The following is a 25,740-nucleotide window of genomic DNA, read 5'->3' on the forward strand; positions in this document are numbered from 1 at the left end:
TTAAGATATCCCCTGCAAACATTAGAAGAAAAATGATTAAAATGATTATAATGATTTTAACTTTGCTCCTGCGCAAATTTAACCTCTGAACTCTGACTCTTGTTCCCTGTCACATGTGTTCTTGGCGCCAAAGTTCAAATATTGCATGTATTTAACCAGAAGCCGCTGTATCAGTTCCCCTTATGTCAACCCCTGAAGAAGAAGTGGTTCACACTTTGAAACGCGTAGGGAATTAAATGGTCAAATTTCTCATATTGTGGTGATTTCATTCCGGTCAAGCAGCGCACAGTAAGCCCGAGAATAACTTTATATCCTTAAGGATTTTCACTCTCCATCATAGAAAGTTCCTACCTTGTGGCGTCCTCAGTTTGGGCTCCATTTATCCAGGTGCTGGGACTCAAGTGCAGCATCTTATTGGATGAGGCCCTGTCTGACCTCAGCAAGTGAAAACAGGGTCCTGCAAGCGCTCCTTAAAGATTAACACCTATTCTTCCATGTGCACACTGTAATTCAGCGGGATGTTCCTCTGTGGAATGCAACTGGAAGTGACTTTGAAGGACCTGCGACCGCGTCTGACGCCACTTTTGGTTTCCAAATGCTGGAGCATAGTGAAAGGAAGAGGAGATCAGGTAGGCCCTTGGCTCATACCACTCTGCTTTACCCCAAGTGGCAGGAATAGTGGTGTGGTCCTGTGTCTCGAGGGAGACAGAGACAGCCATCGGAGTGGAAAGCCAAAGTGATAATCCTCACCTGCCCAACATGAAGATATGTAAAAAGCTGTGTCTGTCACCGGCCACACAGCACCGCAGGAGGACCTCCTTATGCTTCATAGGGACAGGAAAAAAAACCCTGGAGGGAGGAAGTCGGTTGGGCTCTTTGACCTCTGTGTGTTTACTGTCCCTATTAGAGAGGGGAGTATGGTGCTGTTGTGGAGAGTGACTAGAGAAAATAAGGTTATGAAAGGTCTTGAGACAGCTCCCTGGTTTTACTCGTCATGAGATGTTTCTTGTGTGAGACAGCTCCCTGGTTTTAAACATCATGAGATGTTTCTTGTGTGGCAACTTTATATAGGCCATCAGTTAAATATGCTGTTATAATTTTTCACTAAGTGACGGGATTGCTTTCTAACTATTGATATTTTTCAGCTGGTATCTTTCTATGGCTTTTTGCACATTTTTTCTTCATGTGTTCAATACTTTTTCTGCGTCATTTCTCATTATTACACATAACTTAATTTATGGACATCTTCAGATTGATTTCTTTGCTTGTGTGGATTGGTGAGACTTTCATGTCAATAGCGCCTTTAAATATATTTACTTTGAAAATTGGCGACGTGTTCAATACTTATTTCACCCTCTGCATATTTTATAACATTTCTATACAAATTGTAGTCAAATTCAATCATCAACTGACTAAGACAGAGATGGCTGCAGTAGACTTCAAAGCAAACTATTAAATTAAGACTTTAGGACACCAGGTTATGCTCTTTTAATTTTTCGCTTCTTCACTTTTTGTTGCCAAGGTTTTCTAGTGAAATGTTCCATGGAGAATCATAAAAGGACCTGGAAGTCAGTCTTATTTGTGGTGTCCGTCTCATACTCCTCTCTAACAACTAAATGCCCTCTAGCGCAGGGTGAAGTTGATAAGCAGTAGGGTCATGTACAAATCTTGGCTTTAAACAAGTGTAGAACTGAATTATTGTGGTCTAAGGGGTAAACTGTTCTCCTTGTGGAGATTGTCATACCAGATATGGCATGTGGATTATTGCATGCAGTTTAGTTTTTTAAGATGATGCAGTACGTGATCAGGACAACAATCATTATCAGTTGGTGTCATTCAATTAATAGGACACACTGTTAATAAGAAACTCTGGGCATTGTATGGTTGATTTAGCAACTGTCCTAATCACGTACCAAGTCCAGGTGCTCAGTGTACCCTTGGCGTTGACAAACATTTAAGTACACCTTCCCTCCATCTCTAGCCACCCTTCCTCTTTGACAGCTCTAATTTGTAGAGCTATAGAAGGGGGAAACAGATAGAAAACAAGTAGGTGGGAAGGTCCACAAACTCTCTTAAAGATGAAGTTATAATGTATGCAGTGGAAAGGTTATTTCACAAATAGAAGGCACAATCGTAGGTTCATAATTGACTTGACAATTTAATGAACGTAAACATAAACTTTCTCGTCTAGCAGCATATGAAGCTCAACAGAGTTATACACGATTCATAAATAGGTGTCTTATTTGGATTCTATTGGTAAGTGCATACATTTTCTAATCAGTTAGTACTCTAAATTGTGTTCCCTTTTTCAAGTAGACTGTAACTGTTGTATTATTGCTTGTACAATTTTTCAACAAAATTATTAAAACAAAGAAATTGTATTTTCCATTCTGTGAGTTTTCTGATGCTTAGCAAGTTGTGATTTCTCTGTAAAACATTTCCCACATTCTGAACATAAAAATGGCTTCTCCCCTGTGTGAGTTCTCTGATGTGAAGCAAGATTTTCTTTCCGATTAAAACATTTCCCACATTCTGCACATGAAAATGGCTTCTCCCCTGTGTGAAATAGCCAATGTGCAATGAGATGTGATTTCACTGTAAAACACTTCCCACATTCTGAACATGAAAATGGCTTCTCCCCTGTGTGAATTCTCTGATGTCTAACAAGATTTGTTTTCCGATCAAAACATTTTCGACATTCTGAACATGAAAATGGCTTTTCCCCTGTGTGACTTTTCAGGTGTCTAGCAAGATTTGCTTTCCGGCTAAAACATCTCCCACATTCTGAACATGAAAATGGCTTCTCCCCTGTGTGACATCTTAGATGTCTAACAAGATCTGATTTCATAGTAAAACATTTCTTACATTGAAAACATGACAATGGCTTTTCCCCTGTGTGAAATGTCTGATGTGAAACAAGTTGTGACTTCAGTGTAAAACACTTCCCACATTGTGAACATGAAAATGGTTTCTCCCCTGTGTGAATTTTCTGATGTGTAACAAGATTTGTTTTCCGACTAAAACATTTCCCACATTCTGAACATGAAAATGGCTTCTCCCCTGTGTGACATCTTATGTGTCTAACAAGATCTGATTTCAGAGTAAAACATTTCTTACATTCAAAGCATGACAATGATTTTTTCCCTGTGTGAATTCTCTGATGTTGAAAAAAATCTGATTTCTTTTTAAAACATTTTCCACCTTCCGAACAAGAAAATAGCTGCTCTAATGTGTCAGCCCTTTGATGTTCGCCATCGCTTCTGTTATTTTTGTTTTGCTCAACAGTCTTTAGTGAATCAGAAGATTGGATCTGTTGAAGGGTATCAGATAATAGATTTTTGCTGTGAAGAGCTGGCGGTATGCCTGGAATAATGGCATGTTCTTCATATATATTTTTTGCGATACCATGGTCATCAACTTTAAAATCTGAAAATATCAAATGTGATTCAGTGCTTCTGGAACAGTCATCTGTCAAGAATAAAATTGAATTTTTGTAATAACAGTATATTAAAAATTATAATATTTATACATTTTATATTTTTTTTTCTATATAAAAATGTATAGACAATTTGCATTAAAATTCAATTATCCGCTAATTACAGTAGTGGTAACAAAAGCATGGACTATTAGATTATGTAGTAGTTGGCTAAACACAGTTTCATTGGTGCAAGTCACCAATCTTTTGAGAACTATGCTATATTTATTTATATTTATTGAGACATTTAGTGTAGACTCATAATGGGGCCTTTAAGGTACTGTCACACTTAGCGATGCACCAGCGATCCCGACCAGCGATATGACGTGGTCAGGATCGCTGGTGCATCGCTAAGTGGTCGCTAGTGAGCTGCCACACAGGCAGATCTCACCAGCGACATAGCAAGGGTCAGGGGTCGCTACTTACCTGTCAGACGAGGCGATCCTGACGTCCTCCCGCCCGCGTCCACGTGTCGCTCGTCGGCGCCACAGGAAGCCCAGCAGGAAGCTGATGATGAGAAACGGTCCAGGACGTTCTCGCGCCATCGGCGATAATCAGCGGGGGAGCCGGTCGGAGGTAAGTATCACACATAGCGATATCGCTAGCAATATCACTGCTACGTCACAAAAACCAGTGTTGTTATAGCGATATTGCTAGCGATATCGCTTAGTGTGACAGGCCCTTTAAGCCAGTGCTGTTAGTTACATACCATCCTGCACATACAGTGGGGAAAAAAAGTATTTAGTCAGTCAGCAATAGTGCAAGTTCCACCACTTAAAAAGATGAGAGGCGTCTGTAATTTACATCATAGGTAGACCTCAACTATGGGAGACAAACTGAGAAAAAAAAATCCAGAAAATCACATTGTCTGTTTTTTTTTCATTTTATTTGCATATTATGGTGGAAAATAAGTATTTGGTCAGAAACAAAATTTCATCTCAATACTTTGTGATATATCCTTTGTTGGCAATGACAGAGGTCAAACGTTTTCTGTAAGTCTTCACATGGTTGCCACACACTGTTGTTGGTATGTTGGCCCATTCCTCCATGCAGATCTCCTCTAGAGCAGTGATGTTTTTGGCTTTTCGCTTGGCAACACGGACTTTCAACTCCCTCCAAAGGTTTTCTATAGGGTTGAGATCTGGAGACTTGCTAGGCCACTCCAGGACCTTGAAATGCTTCTTACGAAGCCACTCCTTCGTTGCCCTGGCGGTGTGCTTTGGATCATTGTCATGTTGAAAGACCCAGCCACGTTTCATCTTCAATGCCCTTGCTGATGGAAGGAGGTTTGCACTCAAAATCTCACGATACATGGCCCCATTCATTCTTTCATGTACCCGGATCAGTCGTCCTGGCCCCTTTGCAGAGAAACAGCCCCAAAGCATGATGTTTCCACCACCATGCTTTACAGTAGGTATGGTGTTTGATGGATGCAACTCAGTATTCTTTTTCCTCCAAACACGACAAGTTGTGTTTCTACCAAACAGTTCCAGTTTGGTTTCATCAGACCATAGGACATTCTCCCAAAACTCCTCTGGATCATCCAAATGCTCTCTAGCAAACTTCAGACGGGCCCAGACATGTACAGGCTTAAACAGTGGGACACGTCTGGCACTGCAGGATCTGAGTCCATGGTGGCGTAGTGTGTTACTTATGGTAGGCCTTGTTACATTGGTCCCAGCTCTCTGCAGTTCATTCACTAGGTCCCCCCGCGTGGTTTTGGGATTTTTGCTCACCGTTCTTGTGATCATTCTGACCCCATGGGGTGGGATTTTGCGTGGAGCACCAGATCGAGGGAGATTATCAGTGGTCTTGTATGTCTTCCATTTTCTAATTATTGCTCCCACAGTTAATTTCTTCACTCCAAGCTGGTTGGCTATTGCAGATTCAGTCTTCCCAGCCTGGTGCAGGGCTACAATTTTGTTTCTCGTTTCCTTTGACAGCTCTTTGGTCTTCACCATAGTGGAGTTTGGAGTCAGACTGTTTGAGGGTGTGCACAGGTGTCTTTTTATACTGATAACAAGTTTAAACAGGTGCCATTACTACAGGTAATGAGTGGAGGAAAGAGGAGACTCTTAAAGAAGAAGTTACAGGTCTGTGAGAGCCAGAAGTCTTGATTGCTTGTTTCTGACCAAATACTTTTTTTCCACCATAATATGCAAATAAAATGAAAAAAAAACAGACAATGTGATTTTCTGGATTTTTTTTTCTCAGTTTGTCTCCCATAGTTGAGGTCTACCTATGATGTAAATTACAGACGCCTCTCATCTTTTTAAGTGGTGGAACTTGCACTATTGCTGACTGACTAAATACTTTTTTTCCCCACTGTAGGAGAAGCAGTATGGTCATTGACAAATAAACCATGACTTTAGCACAAGTGTGGGGCTGGACTATAATCTGCATGTGAACAATATGGGGGGATGTAATTTCATGTTAATCGACTGTATATTTGTTTGCAGCTGAGACAGGGCATCTTGCTTAGCAGGTGGCCTAGCTTCAACAGTTCCAAGTGAAAAAGCTCATACCTTTGGCAGCCTAGCTGGTATCAAGACCTTCCTGGCAGGATGGACCCCTTGTCGGGAGTCCATGCTGCATAATTGCTTTAATCAAATTCCCCAGTCAAATGGGAGCTGTAATTTCATAAGGAGATTATGGAGTAATCAGATGTCCTAGCCATATACCGCTTACGTTTTCAAGATCTCGGGAACGGGAAGAACACTTGCCAGGGTCTCAATCCATTCTAGCACCCCAGGGTGGGTGTAGAGATATGTAAAATGGCTAGTAGAAGCCTATTAGTGAAGCAGTGTTTGATCCCCAAGTATAATGGGAGCCCGGCTTGAGTAGGGAATGAAAAGTGTCAAAGAGACATTTAGGGTTATTGGATAGTGAGGTGATGAGGGTGTTGAAATAGGTTTGTTTGGAGAGGTGAAGGGCAGTATTGTATGTTTTAAGCATAAACTTATAATGGATGAAATTTTCAGGCAGATTGGATTTTCTCCACAGACGGTCGACGCACCTGGAGCACCGCTGTAGGAAACGTGTTTGCAGGGTGTGCCAGGGTTCTCGCCATCTGTGTCGAGCTGTTCTATGTATAGGCGGTGCAGCTTCATGCAGGGCACTTTGCAGTGTTTCATTATATTGCTTCAGTACAGAATCAGGACATGAGAGAGAGGAGATTGGGGCCAATGATGACTGCAAATTCTTCATAAGTTTCTAGGTGTCAATGGCCTATATATTTCTATAAGTGTGGAAAGTGGGGGTGTCCTGAGCAGAATGGCAATTCTTGACAGAGAATGAAAGAAGGTTGTGGTCAGAGCGGGGGAGGGGAGTTGGTAAAATCATACACTGAGCAAAGCCGGGAGATGACTAAGTCGAGGGAGTTTCCATCTTCATGCATAGGACAGTTAGTAAGCTACGAAAGGCTGAAGGAGGAGGTTAGAGATAAAAGGTGAGTAGCAGATGGGGAGAGGGGAAAAGCAATGGAGATGTTAAAGTCTCCCATGATGAGGGTGGAGATGTCACAGGAGAGAAAATGTGGAAGCCAGGTGGCAAAGTGATCCAGGAACTGATGGGAGGGGCCTAGATGACGATATTCCACCGCCACTAGCATGGAGAAGGGGATGTAGAGTCTGACAGCATGGACCTCAAAAAAAGGGAAGATAAGTGAGGGCACTTGAGGGATAACCTAAAAGCTACAATTGGGTGAAAGGAGCAGACCAACACCTTCACCTCCTCTGTTGTCCAATCTTGGGGTATGAGAGAAGTGTAGTCCACCAAATGAAAGAGCAGCAGCAGCGGTGGAGTCTGACTGCTGGACCCAGGTTTCAGTAAGAGTCAGAGTCATTCTCTGTCAAATGGATTACAGAGATAGAGTATATAAACTGCTATGTTATATGTTTTTCTACTTTTGCACACTAAAAACATTGTTTTGAAAAAAAAGTATTTGCATCACCATATTCTGAGAGTTTCACTATAAGTTTTTATTTTTCCATTGAGGGCATTTTTGCTTAAAAATAATAAAACAAGACTCTTTTGAGGCTCTGTAATTGGAAGAAGTATACACACTATACACTCACTGGCCACTTTATTAGGTACACCTGTCCAACTGTGTGTTAAGACTTAATTTCTAATCAGCCAATCACATGGCGGCAACTCAGTGCATTTAGGCATGTAGACATGGTCAAGACAATCTCCTGCAGTTCAAACCGAGCATCAGTATGGGGAAGAAAGGTGATTTGAGTGCCTTTGAACGTGGCATGATTGTTGGTGCCAGAAGGGCTGGTCTGAGAATTTCAGAAACTGCTGATCTACTGGGATTTTCACGCACAACCATCTCTAGGGTTTACAGAGAATGGTCCGAAAAAGAAAAAAAATCCAGTGAGCGGCAGTTCTGTGGCCGGAAATGCCATGTTGATGCCAGAGGTCAGAGGAGAATGGGCAGACTGGTTCGAGCTGATAGAAAGGCAACAGTGACTCAAATTGCCACCCGTTACAACCAAGGTAGGCAGAAGAGCATCTCTGAACGCACAGTGCGTCGAACTTTGAGGCAGATGGGCTACAGCAGCAGAAGACCACACTGGGTACCACTCAGCTAAGAACAGGAAACTGAGGCTACAATTTGCACAAGCTCATCGAAATTGGACAGTAGAAGATTGGAAAAACGTTGCCTGGTCTGATGAGTCTCGATTTCTGCTGCGACATTCGGATGGTAGGGTCAGAATTTGGCGTAAACAACATGAAAGCATGGATCCATCCTGCCTTGTATCAACGGTTCAGGCTGGTGGTGGTGGTGTCATGGTGTGGGGAATTTTTTCTGGGCACTCTTTGGGCCCCTTGGTACCAATTGAGCATCGTTGCAACGCCACAACCTACCTGAGTATTGTTGCTGACCATGTCCATCCCTTTATGACCACAATGTACCCAACATCTGATGGCTACTTTCAGTAGGATAATGCGCCATGTCATAAAGCTCGAATCATCTCAGATTGGTTTCTTGAACATGACAATGAGTTCACTGTACTCAAATGGCCTCCTCAGTCACCAGATCTCAATCCAATAGAGCATCTTTGGGATGTGGTGGAACGGGAGATTCGCATCAGGGATGTGCAGCCGACAAATCTGCGCCAACTGTGTGATGCCATCATGTCAATATGGTCCAAAATCTCTGAGGAATGCTTCCAGCACCTTGTTGAATCTCTGCCACGAAGAATTGAGGCAGTTCTGAAGGCAAAAGGGGGTCCAACCCCTTACTAGCATGGTGTACCTAATAAAGTGGCCAGTGAGTGTATATCCTTTAATGAAGATCCATTGGAGGGCAAGTCTGGTGCCATCAGCCCTGACAATTCTAGCTTTAATAGTATATACTAAGGCTGCTGCAGTTAAAAAGCTCCTAGTTGCCTCTCCAGTGCACTTGGCTAAGTGTCCCGAAAGCACAAAGTGTTTGCTGTGAAAGAACCAGAATGTTTAAAGGAGGCAGCCTGAAAACTACCACTAGGAATAATGGAATGGGATTCTGTTTTGTTTGTAATGAGACACAGATTAAGTGGGCTGGCTGGGGGTATCTGTATTGTTCCATAAGAGGAATCAATGCAAAACATATTGCCAAAAAGGTTTTTGTTAGTCAAGAATAAAAGTGGTAGATGATGCCAACTAGGAAATCTAAGGCCGGTTTCACATTTGTGCTTTATAGCGCAGCGACGGCCTGCGCACAGCCGCCGCTAAGCCCCGCCCCCTGCCGGCTCCCTGCCCGCCCCATCCGGTCATCGCCGCCTACTAGCGCACATGGATGCTTGCGATCTGCGCACCCTAACTTTAGCATAGGGTGCGCTGGCCGTGCGATAGCAGGATTTTGCCGTGCGCTGCGCACTTTTGAAGGTGCGCCTGTGTGCGCCGAACGCAGCATGTTGCATTTCGGCGCGCACGGCACACCTTCAAAAGTGCGCAGCGCATGGCAAAATCCTGCTAGCGCACGGCCAGCACACGATCTGCGCACCCTATGCTAAAGATAGGGTGCGCAGATCGCAAGCGTCCATGTGCGCTAGTAGGCGGCGATGACCGGATGGGGCGGGCAGGGAGCTGGCAGGGGGCGGGGCTTAGCGGCGGCCGTGCGCAGGCCGTCGCTGCGCTATAAAGCGCAAATGTGAAACCGGCCTAAGTCTCTGTGCTCTGGGGGTAGGTGGGGGGGAGTATGGTTGAAAAGCTGAAGCTCCAATGCATTGACGGACAAGTAAGACCAGGAATGGAGCCTCTGTCTTAATTTGACTCAACACAGGAAGCTTCACCAGGCCCGGACATGGAAAGGGTTGACAGATTGAAAGATCGCTCTTGATTATGTGGGTGATGGTCCATAGTCTTTATAGGTGGAGTGATTAGTCTGGTAATTTCTGATAACAAAGGAGGTTCTGGCATACTAATTAGCTACAATCTTTTCTGTGGTCCAAATCCAGCTTATTAGAGAGCAAGTGGTGCTCAGCCATGCGAGATTGAGCAATAACAGGTTTGTGATGCCCTTAGATCTCTGGGGCTGTTTGCAAACCACCATGAACTAACTAATGTGTGTCTACTCTTAGTGACATGTGTGCGTAACTCACTGAACCTCCCATTGATCATGGATTGCAATTCTTCCAAATGAAGGAGGAATTCCCAGTAAGTGCAGTTCATACGCTCCTGGTGATTAAATTCCTACCCATTGTACACACGTCGCTACTACTGATTGGATGGTTTAGTGACTTCTTTTGATCAGCTACGCCAGGGTGTTATGAACGTGTTCACAATCACAATGGTGAACCGTCACACCTACACCCAACTAGTCCCTGTACAGACTAGAAAAGCCCTAGCTGCACAATTACAAAAAAAACCACCACATCAGGCCTGGCTCCCTAAAAAGCCATCAAAGGGTTTCTCATTCCTCCTGAACACTACCAACAAGGGAAAATCAAAGAGTGAGGAGAGATACGAGAACCCAAGGAGAGAAACTAAGACACATTCAAATAAGTTGAAGGTTAAGGAGTACCAAAAATAAAGGAGACAAGAAAGACCTCCATAAGAAACTAACAGGTGTAAAAGGAAAGAGGTGCTGATAAGGAATGCAAACCAACTTATTGCAAGAATAATACTGGAGTTTACCCAGAAAGGTAAGCTCCTAAGATAATTTGCTGAAGCTAATAAATAGAAGTGCAGCAAAAGGAGAATATATAAAATATATATATATCTCAAACCCAGATAGGTAAAATAATGGCTCTATGAATCAACAGCAATAAGACAGGGAAGAAGAGGGCAATAGTCCAGCAGGCCGACCACTGAGCAAAAAGTCATCAGATCGAATCCCCAAACTGAGCCATGACACAAAGTCTCCCAAGACAGTGATCAAACTTGACTATCTAAAGGAAATAAAAGTCTTAGAGTTATTATCAAGTTGTTTCTTGACCAGCTCAGAGAAATGCAGCCTCTCCTTACTTTCTGGTTGCTTGAGAGCAGGGTGCTCCTCCTTGAGTGACAGTTCTGGTAAGCAGCTTCATTCAGCTACTACAAATTAACAGTCTTGTCAGTACTTGTTGAGTCACGACATTTTGATAGTGATAACAAGAACTTTGCACATGGCAGTGGCGTAACTTGAAGCTTTTAGGCCCCAATGCAAATTATCCAATGTGGCCCCAGAGTAACACAGGTCTTTCTTAGTAATAGTCTTTTCATATGTGGAAAAGGAACCATTGGGGCCCCCCATAGTATCCAGGACTCGGGTGCAATTGCAACCCTGGCACCTACAAATGTTGCGCCACTGCACATAGCTTAGGAGAGTGAGAGCTTTGAGTAGAACTGCTGTATAAACTAGATTTGATGTTGGGTCCTGTGCCAAGGATTGTGATTATACTGGAATGATAAGAGCCCTGACCGGAAAGGAGGAGAGCAGATAGCTAGAAATCATGGTCTGGAAAGAGCTGACTGGAATGTTGCGAGTTAACTCCTCTCTTGGAATGTACAGTAACTATCGCGCACACTTATCCAAGTACTGGTGGCCAAGCTCTATGAAAACCAGCTGTACACTATTAAAGAAAAAAGCTGTGACTGCAGGAGAATTACAGCAGATAGAACAAGCAAGTCAATTGCAAAACTTTCTTATTTTCATACTAAATAAACTAACTAAAGCAAGTCAATAACTTTAGAATACCATATTAACAGAGTTACTGTAGGTGAAACTGCAGAAGGATCATTAGCCCAGTTTGGAATCACCCCAATTTGCAAACCATAAAGCCAGAAAGTCAAAAGCTGAACACCTGGATAAGTCCACTCCTGCTCCGGGTCTCAGGGTCCCTCCTTCTGCCATCCAATGGACTGATGGTTTTTTGTTTGTTTGTTTTTTGTGTGTGTAATATTTTGATGAAAAACATCATTCTTTGGCATTTTTTTAACATAAAAAATAATGCAACTGTTTTATAGCTCGGGTTATACTGGACTCAAAATTATCAATTATGGAAATTTGTTTATTTTTACATAAAAACCTAATGGTGATATTATTTTTCCCCATTTTGTTTTTTAATAAATATACCGTAACTATTTTTTCCTTTTTATACTTAGCCCACTATTGAACTTGAACACTCAATAAGCAGAGAGCTAGTGTAATACACACGTAATACTTTTACATTTCAACAAAATAGACCTTTCAGTTTGTTTGACGCTGACACACAATCTATTAGAACCTCTTTATGGCCGATCTCTGTACTTCCTCTTCTTGCCAGATGGGGTTTATCGCTGAGCAATCATCACTGATCACAGTGGTGACGAATGGATCTCTGCTGTTTGCAAGGTATTGACTGCAGCAATCAAGTATCTATAAAGCCACGAACGAATGTATGAAAATCACGGTACTTATTTTTTATTTGGGGAAAAAACTTTTTAATTTTGCGAAATTTAAAAATCATCAAATTTGTCTGCAAGTAAAATACACATAAAACATTGAAGGAACATAACCTAAAAATAAATCAACACAATTGTAGCAGCCAGTGACTGAGTAAAATCTGTGATTTCTCTGAATTTAGTGGTCACTACTCACCTGTGCAGTTATCTGTTGGAATCTCCTCCTTACACCGCTCATCAACGCTCTCATATGTCCCTGCAGTATTAATAAGAATCAGAGCTTCACCCTGAAACAAATGTATTAAAAGTCAAAGGCAGATGAGAACTTGTGTGAAATGATTTAGAAGAACAAACACGAACATAAATTAACATGATGATCAAAAATGATTACATAGCTGCAGGTCTCCAGTGTAAATCCAACCTGTCGGCTCCTAATTTTAACCAACAGTCTCAATAACCAGAAAATTGTGAGAAGATCCATCTAATGTCTATGATCAGCTTTATCCTGTCATCTCCACCAAGTATAAAACATACACTGTATGGCCACTTTATTAGAGACACCACTCTAGTGGCTGGCTGAACCTCCATTCGGACAGGGTAGCCTTCTGCAGTTGCCTCAAGTTAGATGGTCAGGTCCTTCTACCTTATCCCGGAGATGCTCTTCAGCACCAAGATCTAGGGACTGTGAAGGCCAGAGAAGAATGAGAAACTTCTCTGCCATGTTCCAGGAATAAATCCATAACTACGCGACCCTTATGGTATGGTGCTTGAAGTGTTGAACCACAATGATTTGGTGAACCCTACTGTCCAAATGAACAGAAATCAGAGCACCCAGGATGTGCCACAAAAACCTTCTCTACATCATAACTTCACCTCCACCAGCCTGAAATATTGACACCACATAGAAGGATACATGGATGAAAATTTTTGACTATCCCATCATCAAGGATTCTGCTGACCAGATAATGTTCCACAAAAAATATTTGCTCTCTTTTGCCTACTGAAGACTTTCTCTTTTGTTTCTCTTAGGCATCAATGGAAATGGAACTGGACATCCGCTCTTATAGTCAATCAGTACTGAAGAGTTTTTCATTCAGACACATTAGTTGTAGTATCACCATTATATTCAGCTGCAGGATATGAATGTCCATCACTTGGTTTTAGAAGAATTGTTTACAAAATCCCCTCCCTTTCTTTCACTGATCAGATGCTTATGTCCACAGAATCACTATAGATGTTTATCCAAAACCACCATATTTTCTATAACAATATATGTAAATTAAGTACAAAGCTGCCTAGATAGCTCATTTTTCATATTTTTATGTGGATTCACACTGAGCTGATCCACAAAAACTGCACTCTGAGTTTAAGGAACTAATTTATATACAGATTTCTTAGATTAATATAAATTATTAAAACAGATTAAAAAATTGGCCATTCAGTTCTCTCCATCTACCTGATGATCCTGAAGCACATAGGGATCTTCTTCTTTACTATCCTGTGGAAGAATAGGATGGGGACATCTCTCTGGTGTTTTCCTCTCACTGGATAGAACTGGAGGAAACACATACAGGGACTGAATTCATTCTTTACATACAGATAATTATAGGCCGTGTGTATTTAGTCCTGTCTATTACCTGGTGATGTGAGGGGCTGGGGATCCTCCATCATGACGTCCTTGTACAGATCTTTGTGTCCTTCTAAATACTCCCACTCCTCCATGGAGAAATAGACGGTGACATCCTGACATCTTATAGGAACCTGACACATACAATGATACCGTCATCCCCCGATCCCTTCATGGCGTTACTGTATAATGTCCCAGCATTCCCAGCAGTGTCACCTCTCCAGTCAGCAGCTCAATCATCTTGTAGGTGAGTTCTAGGATCTTCTGGTCATTGATGTCCTCATGGATCAGGGGGTGAGGTGGAGGCCCCGTGATTGGGCTCAGGGGTCTTCCCCATCCCTCAGACACAGGGGCCTGACAGCGCCCCCTAGAGGTCTTCTTCACTACTGTGTAATCCTGGTTATGGAGAGACACATTAATAAACCTCACTACAGACATTTCCAGAGTCCTCACCTCTCCAGTTCTGTCCATCTGTTATTCCCAAAGATAAGAATGATGTAATGTGACGTCATCAGAATCTCTCACCTCTCCAGTAAGCCGGAAGAGGATCTCTAGGGTGAGGTGTAATATCCTCTCCGCCATCTTGTCCCTGTCCCTCTCCATCCTTGTAGGGTCACTCAGGAGAATTCTCTTATATAGAAGATCTCCACTGAGAGGATCCGATACTGTAGGGACCTGAATGGGAGAAGATGAAGATGTCCGGGTCTGAGCACTACTGACTCTCTAGTGTATATATGTAGACGCTTTACATACACATATAAAATACAGTGACATATCAGTAACCGACCAGTACATATGGGAGAAGACTCTGTCCTCATGGACGTCCAATCTTCACGAGTATAAATCATAAATTGCAGGAAATCTTCAGCGACTGATGGTTTTAGTGAGATAATTCCCATCTAATAACTCACCTGTCTCCTCAGGTCCGTCAGCGGCTTCTAAGGACACAGAAACAAAGATCTACTTGTGCTTACAGGACCTGTGATGAGGTCACAGGAGGGGAGGAGTCAGGGGTCACATGATCAGGGGCCTCAGTGTATGCAGGACTCTGCTGTGCTGGTTGTCATGGTGCTGGATGAGGGGAAGTTTCTGTGTGGGGTCAGGAGGGGTTTACAGTGTGGATGTAGCAGAGCCGTGTGTGTACGAGGTGTACGGAGGGGAGCCGTGTGTGTATGAGGTGTAAGGAACGGAGCCACACATGTACGAAGTGTACAGAGCGGAGCCGTGTGTACGAGGTGTACGGAGCAGAGCCGTGTGTGTACGAGGTGTACGGAGCGGAGCCGTGTGTGTACGAGGTGTACGGAGCGGAGCCGTGTGTGTACGAGGTGTACGGAGCAGAGCCGTGTGTGTACGAGGTGTACGAAGAGGAGCAGTGTGTGTACGAGGTGTACGGAGCGGAGCCGTGTGTGTACGAGGTGTACGGAGCGGAGCCGTGTGTGTAGGAGGTGTACGGAGAGGAGCCGCCTGTGTACGATGTGTACAGAGTAAAGCCGTGTCTACGAGGTGTACGGAGCAGAGCCGTATGTGTATGAGGTGTATGGAATGGAGGCATGTATGTATTATGTGTACTGTGATAAAACACTCCGGGATCGCCTTTGCTGGGGTCAAAGGTCACGTGCGTTCAGTATGAAACTCAGGCGCAGAGCCAGGATTCGGGTATAACTGACTCTGGGTCAGGTTTATTAACGGTGAAAGCAATGCATAAAGGAAATAAAACATAAAACAAATCCTTGCCTGTCCGGCACTAACTAAACAAAGTACAACCTAACTACCAACTGGCGGGCTTCTCCCGTCCAGCCAAACCACAGTTGCAGTGGGCACTGCTTTCACTCACGTGTGTCTCTCACACAGACAGGCTCTCTGTGTTCCCAGGCTGAGACCCTCACACAACCACCTGGCATCCTTTTATATCCGACCTCCCATTATTCATTAGTCACCAGGTGAGATGCTGACCAGACTAGGCCACATAGGAAAGGTATCTGGGCGAGATATACCTGCCCTCATCCACTATTCCCACATGATTCTCACATATCCCCCCCTCTGCTCAGACTACTCTGGTCGAGCAATGACACCCGCCAAACAGTGCACTCGGGACAGGGCATCTGCATTCCCCATCTGTGCCCCTGGGCGGTGCTCCATCGTAAAAGTGTAGGCCTGCAGGGCAAGGAACCACCGGGTCACCCGGCTATTCCGTTCTTTGTGCAAGTGCATCCACTTGAGAGGGGCATGGTCAGTGATCAGCCTGAACTTTCTGCCCACCAGGTAATATTTGAGGGCCTCTAGAGCCCACTTAATGGCTAGGCACTCTTTTTCTACTACCGAATACTTATGCTCATGTTTATTCAGCTTCCTGCTGAGATAGAGGACTGGATGTTCCACTCCGTCCCTCACTTGTGACAGTACTGCCCCGATACCGGTATCAGAGGCATCCGTTTGTACCACAAACTCGCTGCGGAAGTCCGGAGTCACCAGTACGAGTTGAGAGCAAAGTGCCCGTTTTAGGCTATGGAAGGCTTCTTCAGCCGCTAAATTCCATTTAATCATGACGGAGTCTTTCCATTTGGTAAGATCGGTCAGGGGGGTAGCGATGGCTACAAAATTGGGTATGAACCGGCGATAATAGCCGGCGATCCCCAAAAAGGCTTGCACCTGCTTCTTGTTGACAGGTTGCGGCCAGTCCTGAACCGCTTGAACCTGGGGTTTAACAACACCCCTCCCAATTACATACCCCAAATGCCGGGCTTCTTCTAGCCCCATGTGACATTTCTTGGGGTTCGCGGTTAGACCTGCCTCCCACAGGTCGTCAATCACAGCTTGTACTTTCTGGAGATGAGACTCGCAGTCCAAGCTGTAAATGACAATGTCATCCAAATAAGCCGAAGCGTACTGCCTATGCGGCCTCAGGACTCGATCCATCAGTCTCTGGAAGGTCGCCGGTGCCCCGTGCAGTCCAAACGGCATATACACATACTGAAATAAACCTTCCGGCGTAGCAAATGCCGTCTTTTCTCTGGCAGACTCCGCCAGAGGGATCTGCCAATACCCCTTTGTTAGATCTAGGGTCGTAATATACCGGGCTTTTCCTAACCGATCTATTAACTCGTCGACCCGGGGCATAGGGTAGGCATCAAATTTTGAGACCGCATTCAGTTTCCTGAAGTCATTGCAGAGCCGGATGGTGCCGTCCGGTTTAGAAATTAGCACAATCGGGCTGGACCAAGCACTGTGCGATTCCTCAATGACTCCTAACTCTAACATTGCCTTCACTTCTCGGGAAACGGCTTCACGGCGCGCTTCCGGGATTCGGTAGGGTTTTACGTGAACTGTGACACCAGGTTCCGTTACTATGTCATGTTTCATTAGCGTAGTCTGCCCGGGTTTTTCTGAGAAAAACTTTTGGTTGTGAAGTAGAAACTGCCTGACCTCAGTCTTTTGCAGCTCCGAGAGAGTCTCTGCAACCCGTACCTCCAGTACAGTATGCGAGCAGACGGGACGGGCCAGCTCCGTTGACAAGGCAGACCGATCTTTCCAGGGTTTTGTCAGATTTACATGATAAACCTGTTCAGGTTTCCGTTTACGTGCCTGGTATACTTTGTAGTTTACTTTACCAACTCTTTCCTTAATCTCAAAGGGGCCCTGCCACTTTGCTAGGAACTTACTGTCCACCATGGGACCAGGATCAACACCCTATCTCCGGGTGCAAACGTACGGATCTTGGCGCCCCTATCATAGATTCTTTTTGGGCTCCCTGAGCCTGCATCATGTGTTCTTTGACGATAGGCATAACAGCCGCAATACGGTCCTGCATTTGGGATACGTGATCTATCACCGTTTTAAACGGAGTGACCTGACCCTCCCAGGATTCTTTGGCGACGTCTAGCAGTCCGCGAGGACGTCGGGCGTACAATAACTCGAAAGGCGAGAACCCCGTGGAAGACTGGGGCACTTCCCTGATGGCAAAAAGCAAATAGGGAAGTAAATAGTCCCAGTTCTTCCCATCCTTGTCTATCGCCTTTCTCAGCATCTGCTTCAGAGTTTTATTGAACCGTTCGACCAACCCGTCTGTTTGAGGGTGATACACGGATGTGCGTAACGGTTCGATTTGTAACAACCGGCAGAGCTCTTTCATTACCCTGGACATAAAGGGAGTCCCCTGGTCGGTGAGTATCTGCTTTGGTATACCGACCCGACTAAACACATGCACCAGTTCTTGGCAATCGTCTTGGTGGCCGTGTTACGCAAAGGGATGGCCTCCGGGTAACGAGTGGCATAATCCAAGATGACCAGGATATGTTGGTGTCCACGTGCAGACCGTGGAAGGGCCCAACTAAATCCATCCCAATCCTCTCAAACGGGACCTCAATAATAGGTAGGGGTACCAAAGGGCTACAGAACCGGGGCTTAGGCGCCGAGGCTTGGCAGTCAGGACAAGACTCACAATATACACGAATATCGTGATGCATGCCTGGCCAAACAAAACAGTGTAATATCCTTTCGGTGGTTTTCTGGACACCCAGATGACCTCCCATCACATGTCCGTGGGCCAGGTCCAGCACCTGCCGCCGGTAGGGTTTGGGCCCGACTAATAGTTGCACCATGTCTTCCCCCTTTTTCTCTATCTGACATAGTAAATCATTCTCCAGGACCATGTAAGGATATGCCAGCCTAGAGCCAGGTTCTATGGGTACCCCATTTATCACTTTTACATTTGTCCTAGCCTGAGAAAGGGTAGGATCCTTTATTTGCTCACTTTGGAAGTCATCTTTCTGAACTTTCAAATCCGGCAAACGGGGAGGTGGACGGCTGTCGGCCTCCTCCTCTTCCCTGGTCTCCTCCGTATCACCCGCCATGACTGAAAACGGGAACTGCAGGTCATTTCCAGCAGACTCTTCCCCCGAGTCTTCCGGAGAGACCTCTTCCAGGGGTTCGGGACCCACACGCGCCCTGGGAGAAGAATCATGTACACTATTACCCGAGGGCATCAACTGATTCTCCCACAATTGCCAGAAGTGGGGAAAATCCCGGCCCAAGATAACATTATGCAATAATGCAGGGACGAGTCCCACTTTATGTTGCACAGACCCATAGGAAGTAGTAATGCATATGACCGTGGTGAGGTACGAACAGGTGTCTCCATGCACACACGTTACAGAAAATTTGTCTGATGGTCCAGTCGGGGCTGACACCAGACTGGCCTTCACCAGAGTCACCACACTTCCCGAGTCCAACAATGCCACCACATTTTTGCCGTCAACAGTTAAATCACACAAGTGTTTTTCCACATCCTTTCGACCGGCATTCACACTCACTACCCGTGCAACCATAGACATGCGGTTTTAGAGTCTGTGACGTCGCACTGCATGGGTTCAGTAGTGACCGGACAGTTCGCAGCAATGTGGCCCATCTCTTGGCAGCGGAAACACCTAACGGGCCCCTTGCTTAGACCATAGTTCGTTACTCTCGGCCTCGCATTGCGGGCAGTTCCGGTTTCCTCCCCCACTGTCTTAGGGATTTTTCCTTCTCCCCTACTCCCTGGAACAGTCTTACCGGTTCCACGTGGAGATGATGAAGAACGAGGAGGGGTAGCGTCGTCTCGGAGTCCTTCCGCCACGGAGTAACGTTCAACCAGATCCACCAGTTGATCTGCCGTCGTAGGATTTCCATGGCTTACCCACTTCCTCAGGGCTGGCGGTAGAGCTCTCAGGTACTTGTCCATGACGACTCTCTGGATTATCTCTGGCGCTGTCAGCACCTCGGGTTGTAGCCACTTCTTTGTCACGTGGATCAGGTCGAACATCTGTGACCGCGGTGGTTTATCCGGCTGATAAGTCCATTGATGCACTCTCTGTGCACGGAGAGCGGTCGTCACTCCCAGCCTGGCCAAGATCACGGCTTTCAGTTTGTCAAAGTCCTGCGCAGCTTCAGATTCTAAGTCATAATAAGCCTTTTGGGCCTCACCGGAAAGAAACGGGGCAATCAGGCCGGCCCATCGTGCCTTCGGCCATTTTTCTTGCACCGCCGTCCGTTCAAACGTGGTCAGGTATGCCTCGACGTCATCTTCGGTCGTCATCTTCTGCCAGTACCGACTCACGTGAATCACTCTCGACTCGGCTTCCAGGTTAACCTCAGGTAAGCTTGCCAGACGCTGCGCCACCTGCTGGAGAAGCGAACGATCGGTAGCTGTCATGTCCACCAACTCCTTCAGCTGGGCCATCATCACCCGATTAGCTTCTTGCTGGACGGCGGTGGCCTGTATCAGCGCTTTCACCACGTCCTCCTTGCTCACGCTTCCAACGTGCTGCCCGCGTTCTCCACCACAATGTGATAAAACACTCCGGGATCGCCTTTGCTGGGGTCAAAGGTCACGTGCGTTCAGCATGAAACTCAGGCGCAGAGCCAGGATTCGGGTATAACTGACACTGGGTCAGGTTTATTAACGGTGAAAGCAATGCATAAAGGAAATAAAACATAAAACAAATCCTTGCCTGTCTGGCACTGACTAAACAAAGTACAACCTAACTACCAACTGGCGGGCTTCTCCCGTCCAGCCAAACCACAGTTGCAGTGGGCACTGCTTTCACTCACGTGTGTCTCTCACACAGACAGACTCTCTGTGTTCCCAGGCTGAGACCCTCACACAACCACCTGGCATCCTTTTATATCCGACCTCCCATTATTCATTAGTCACCAGGTGAGATGCTGACCAGACTAGGCCACATAGGAAAGGTATCTGGGCGAGATATACCTGCCCTCATTCACTATTCCCACAAGATTCTCACAGTACGGAGCGGAGCCGCGTGTGTACGAGGTGTATGGAGAGGAGCCGCGTGTGTAAGACATGTATAGAGCGTAGTCGTGTGTATGAAATGTATGAAGAGGAGCTGGGTAAGTACAATCTGCACGCAACAAAGCAGTGTGTGTAAGACTTGTTCGGAGCGGAGCCATGTGTGTACGAGGTGTACGGAGCGGAGCCGTGTGTGTACAACATGTGTGTAGCATAGCTGTGTGAGTAGGACGTGCACGGAGTGTAGATGGGGGTGTACGACACATAACAGAGTGTGTATGACATGTATGGAAAGTAGTCATATCTATGACATGTATGTAGCATAATCGTGTGTGTATGACATGTATGGACTGTAGTCGTGTATGTACAATGTGTACGGAGCTGATCCATATATGTATGACGTGTATGGAGCGGACGCATGTGTGTACGACGTGTATGAAGCCAAGCTATGTGTGTGTGATGTATGCAAGCCTTACATCACCAAGCACAATGCCTTTTGTCAGATGGAGTCATATAAAGAAGTCATCACTGGACTCTAGAGCAGTAGAAACATGTTCTGTGAAGTTACAGATGAAGCTTCTTTATCTGACATCTGATGGACGAGTCTGATTTTGGAAAATACCTAGCGAACATTTCCAGCTTGACTACATTGTATCAATTATAAAGTTTGGTGGATGATGAATACTGCTATGGGTTGTTTTTCAGAGGTTAGCCTAAGCCTACATCATAACTTCACCTCCACCTGCCTGAAATATTGACACCACAAAGAAGGATACATGGATGCCACATTGTGGCAGCGGTGGGATAACGAAGATAAGCCCCCCTGTACATGTGATAGCCGTGTGCGGCCAAAGGTCACACACCCCTGATCGTGAAAATTTGGTGGCAGAGCGGTGGGATCATAGAGCATTTGTGATGTGGTTTGAGCAATCATTCCTCTCACTAAAGACTTGCACAGTTCTTCCGAGGACCCTGCAGCAAAAGTTTTGGAGAACCTCAGTGTTTATTAGTCCTGAGACAATTATGTGTACTTGCGATTACCCCCTCCGTTCTCTTTGTTTTTCTATCCTATCTTTAATTTGGCAACCATGGCTACGCGGGGAGAATCTGATTATAAGCAGCTTAGGAAGGACGCCCTTAGGGCCCAGCACGGCAAACCAGACTGACGCCGCCGACAAAACCAAAAACCCAGTTGATCGCGGCTCTGATGCAATGGGAGGAGAGCCATGGCACAGAAGGCAGCACCAGTGTCGATTTTGCAGCTGCAGAGGTCCGGCTGGTGCAGGCCGGCCTGACCGGCAGCCAGAAAGTCGTGGACCGCTATCTGCAAATGGCCCTACAACAACTCCCTGCCGAAGACCATGATAGACGTCTGCAGCTGATCATGCAAGCTCAAGAGAGAGCTGAGCGCCAAGCAGAGGCTGAAAGAGCTGAGGGCCAAGCCCAGCGAGACCATGAACTGGAGGTGCTCCGGCAAGGGGGAATACTCTCAATAGCCCAGAGCCACGAGCCCAACAGCGCTCAGATCCGAAGCCCCGGCCAAAGCATTTTCACGTGATGGAAAAGGACGGGGACTTGGACATTTTTCTGCGGGCCTTTGAGAAAGCCTGCAGATAGTAACAGCTGCCTATGGAACAATGGGCCAGGTACTTGACCCCAGGGCTAAAAGGCAAAGCTCTGGAGGCGTTTGCTTCTCTCCCACCAGAACGAGATAATAACTATGACACCATCAAGCAGGCCCTGATCGCCAAATACCGGCTGACCCCTGAGGTATACCGAAAGAAGTTCCAGAACCTCCAATGTAGCCCACACGACAGTTATAGTGATGTGGTGCAAGAACTCAGGACCCACTTTGACCAGTGTATCCACGGACTGTCAGTGAACACCTTTGAACTGATGAGAGACCTGATGATCAACGACCAGTTATTACATCTTTGCCCAGCTTAGGTCCGACATTTCATACTGGACCGAGAGCCAACGGATGCGGACAAAGCAGCGCAGATCGCCGACACCAATGAGGCCAACCAGAAACCGGAGACACGGAAGCCAGTCACCGCCAGCTGGAGAGAGGGTAAGCCTGCAACCAACCCCAGTGCCCCTGCCAGCCGTCCCTCCGGAGGCCCTGCCTCTTTTGCCAACACCAGGCCTACTTCAGACACTCGCAAGTGTTTTGTCTGCAATCGGACTGGTCATATCAGTGCCAGCTGTCCGGAGAGGCAGAAAAACCCACCAGCCAAGGCCTCTGGGCCCAACGCCTCTGTTCTTTTGGTGGGTGGTGTGGTTGGTAAGATCGATGACAATGTGCAACACGTCCGTGTAGGGGCCCATTTCGCTAGAGGCCTCAAGGACACTGGGGCTGAACAAACCCTCATCCGACCTGAACTAGCGGCCCCTGAAGAGTTTATTCTGGGGAAAACACTGTCACTGGGATTGGGGGCATCCACTGTCCCTTGCCAATGGCACGGGTTTTTCTTGATTGGGGTGCCGGGAGCAGGGTGAAAGAAGTGGTGGTGTCCAAAATGTCTGAAAACCTGCCCACTGATGTTTTGTTGGGGACTGATTTGGGGAGGATGGTTGCATACTATGTCCCTGACACCCCTCCCCAATCTGATAAGGGTAACATTAACCCTGATGATGATGATGATGATGATGGGAAACTGAATGTGTTACCTGACAATGCTTTATTGAATAACTAGCTGAAGAGGCCGGCGCTGCCCGGGCATAGTAACTAACTGGTTAGTTATAACAAATTATAATTATCCTCCATCCCATAGTCCCGTGCCCATATACCCATCATACATAGCCTCCATCCCATAGTCGAGTGCCCATATACCCATCACACATCCTCCATCCCATAGTCCCATGCCCATATACCCATCATACATATTCTCCATCCCATAGTCCCATGCCCATATACCCATCATACATATTCGCCATCCCATAGTCAAGTGCCCATATACCCATCACACATCCTTCATCTCATAGTCCCATGCCCATATACCCATCATACATATCCTCCATCCTATAGTCTCGTGCCCATATACCCATCATATATATCCGCCATCCCATAGTCCCGTGCCCATATACCCGTCATACATATCCTCCATCCCATAGTCCAGTGCCCATATACCCATCACACATCCTCCATCCCATAGTCCTGTGCCCATATACCCGTCATACATATCCTCCATCGCATAGTCCAGTGCCCATATACCCATCACACATCCTCCATCCCATAGTCAACCATTATGACATTATAATGAGCGGCGGGGCTTGCAACCTATGATGACATCAGCGTCGCCATGGCAACCATTATGACATCATAACGAGGGGCGGGGCTTGATATACACACACTTTTTCCCCATTATGTAGATAGGGGCAAAATTGTTTGGTGAATTAGAATGCGCGGGGTTAAAATTTTGCCTCACAACATAGCTTAGGACACTCGGGGTCCAGACGTGTGATTGTGCCAAATTTTGTGGCTGTAGCTGCGACGGTGCGGACATTCACACATACATACATACATATATACATACACACACTTGAGCTTTATATATTAGATGATGCCTCTGATAACCATTCTTTCCCTAGGAATGATGCCGATAGTGATATAAATGTGCCAACTCAACCTGATAACCATTCTTTCCCTAGGAATGATGCTGATAATGATGTATCTGTTATTATATCAGAATTGGAAACGTAAGCTCAAAAATTCAATTTGGAGTATGAGGGGAGCATAACTAATTATTTATAGGTAAAATACAACCTTTATTGAATCAAAAAACAAAACAAACACACAGAAATCCACAAACAACCATGTCACCTATATAGGCCCTAAATCGGTGCCCTGATAACAGCTACCTACCAGAGGAGGTTGGCACCCTAAACACAATCGAGATTGGCGCCCTCGCTCCACGATGGCTGACCCTGTTACTCCTAGATAACCCTGGACTGGTGCAACACACAATCACCATTTAACCAGGAAAGGAGTGTAAAGGTGTCGCCGGTAAGGGTAGGTTTAGGCAATAATAGAAAAGGTTCAAGAAAAGTGCTGTAAACACGAGACATAAAGTGACAAGTGCGAACAAATGAGTACCTGACTATATTGTTCCCTGTGACTGAACACCTTCCTGTCAGGGGAGGTTGGCACCCTACTTGTCAGCGGAATGGCGCCCCCGCTCCACGATGGCTATCCCTGAAGTCCCTGATATAACTGATAAATTAAACAAGGATAGCAAAAGCTAGATAGCCATAAGTGTTTACAGCACTTTTTTTGCACCTTTTCTATTGTTGCCTAAATCTACCCTTACCGGCGACACCTTTACACTCCTTTCCTGGTTAAACGGTGATTGTGTGTTGCACCAGTCCAGGGTTATCTAGGAGTAACAGGGTCAGCCACCGTGGAGAGGGGGCGCCAATCTTGATTGTGTTTAGGGTGCCAACCTCCGCTGGTAGGTAGCTGTTATCAGGGCCCCGATTTAGGGCCTATATAGGTGACACGGTTGTTTGTGGATTTCTGTGTGTTTGTTCTGTTTTTTGATTCAATAAAGGTTGTATTTTACTTATAAATAATTAGTAATGCTCCCCTCATACTCCATAATGATGTACCTGTGCCAACTGAAGCTGATAACCACTTTTTTGAAAAGGATGATGTGTCTACAGGTACAGGAGTGCTCAGCCCCGTCGCTCTGCGTAGTGAGACGGCTGAGGAACGCCTAACAGGAGCAAGCGACGGTGCTCAAGGAAATGGGGAGGTGCATGGGAACCGTGAGGAAGGTGATGCCATGCCACTGACCAGTGCCACTGAGGAAGGTAACTGGCCCATAACTATCACTGCTCCTGAAGTGTTGGGGGTGGATGGGGAGGTAACGCCCATAGCAGCGCCGGCTGATGGGTCTGTAGAAATCCCAGGGGAGACAGCATACGTAGCCGCTGTCATCCGCAGTCAGAATGCCCTGATCGCAGGTAGCGCTCCACTTCACTAGTAAGGGATTGGTTCAG

The 25,740-nt window shown here is 45.8% G+C and overlaps 2 protein-coding genes across 2 annotated transcripts in view; both read right to left on the minus strand.

Moving 5' to 3' along the window:
- Positions 1–2,133: 2,133 nt before the first annotated feature.
- Positions 2,134–25,740, minus strand: part of LOC141050999 (uncharacterized) — a 205,095-nt gene continuing 181,488 nt past the window's right edge. The window contains exon 15 of the mRNA XM_073547778.1: positions 2,134–3,071. Within this exon, the coding sequence (XP_073403879.1) occupies positions 2,363–3,071 (709 nt within the window). The 3' untranslated portion in view covers positions 2,134–2,362. The remainder of the gene's footprint in view (positions 3,072–25,740) is intronic.
- On the minus strand, positions 11,929–14,932 carry LOC141050997 (gastrula zinc finger protein XlCGF66.1-like). Its single transcript, XM_073547776.1, has 7 exons — positions 14,867–14,932; positions 14,481–14,630; positions 14,172–14,351; positions 13,966–14,089; positions 13,785–13,882; positions 12,525–12,615; positions 11,929–12,302 (listed from the first exon to the last, which is right to left on the minus strand). The coding sequence occupies exons 2-7, from the start codon at positions 14,556–14,558 to the stop codon at positions 12,295–12,297; spliced, it is 579 nt and encodes a 192-aa protein (XP_073403877.1). The 5' UTR covers positions 14,559–14,630; positions 14,867–14,932; the 3' UTR covers positions 11,929–12,294.

This window comes from Dendrobates tinctorius, unplaced genomic scaffold, assembly GCF_039654945.1.
Source record: "Dendrobates tinctorius isolate UK_male_01 unplaced genomic scaffold, ASM3965494v1 ptg000155l, whole genome shotgun sequence".
In the NCBI taxonomy this organism is placed as follows: Eukaryota; Metazoa; Chordata; class Amphibia; order Anura; family Dendrobatidae; genus Dendrobates; species Dendrobates tinctorius.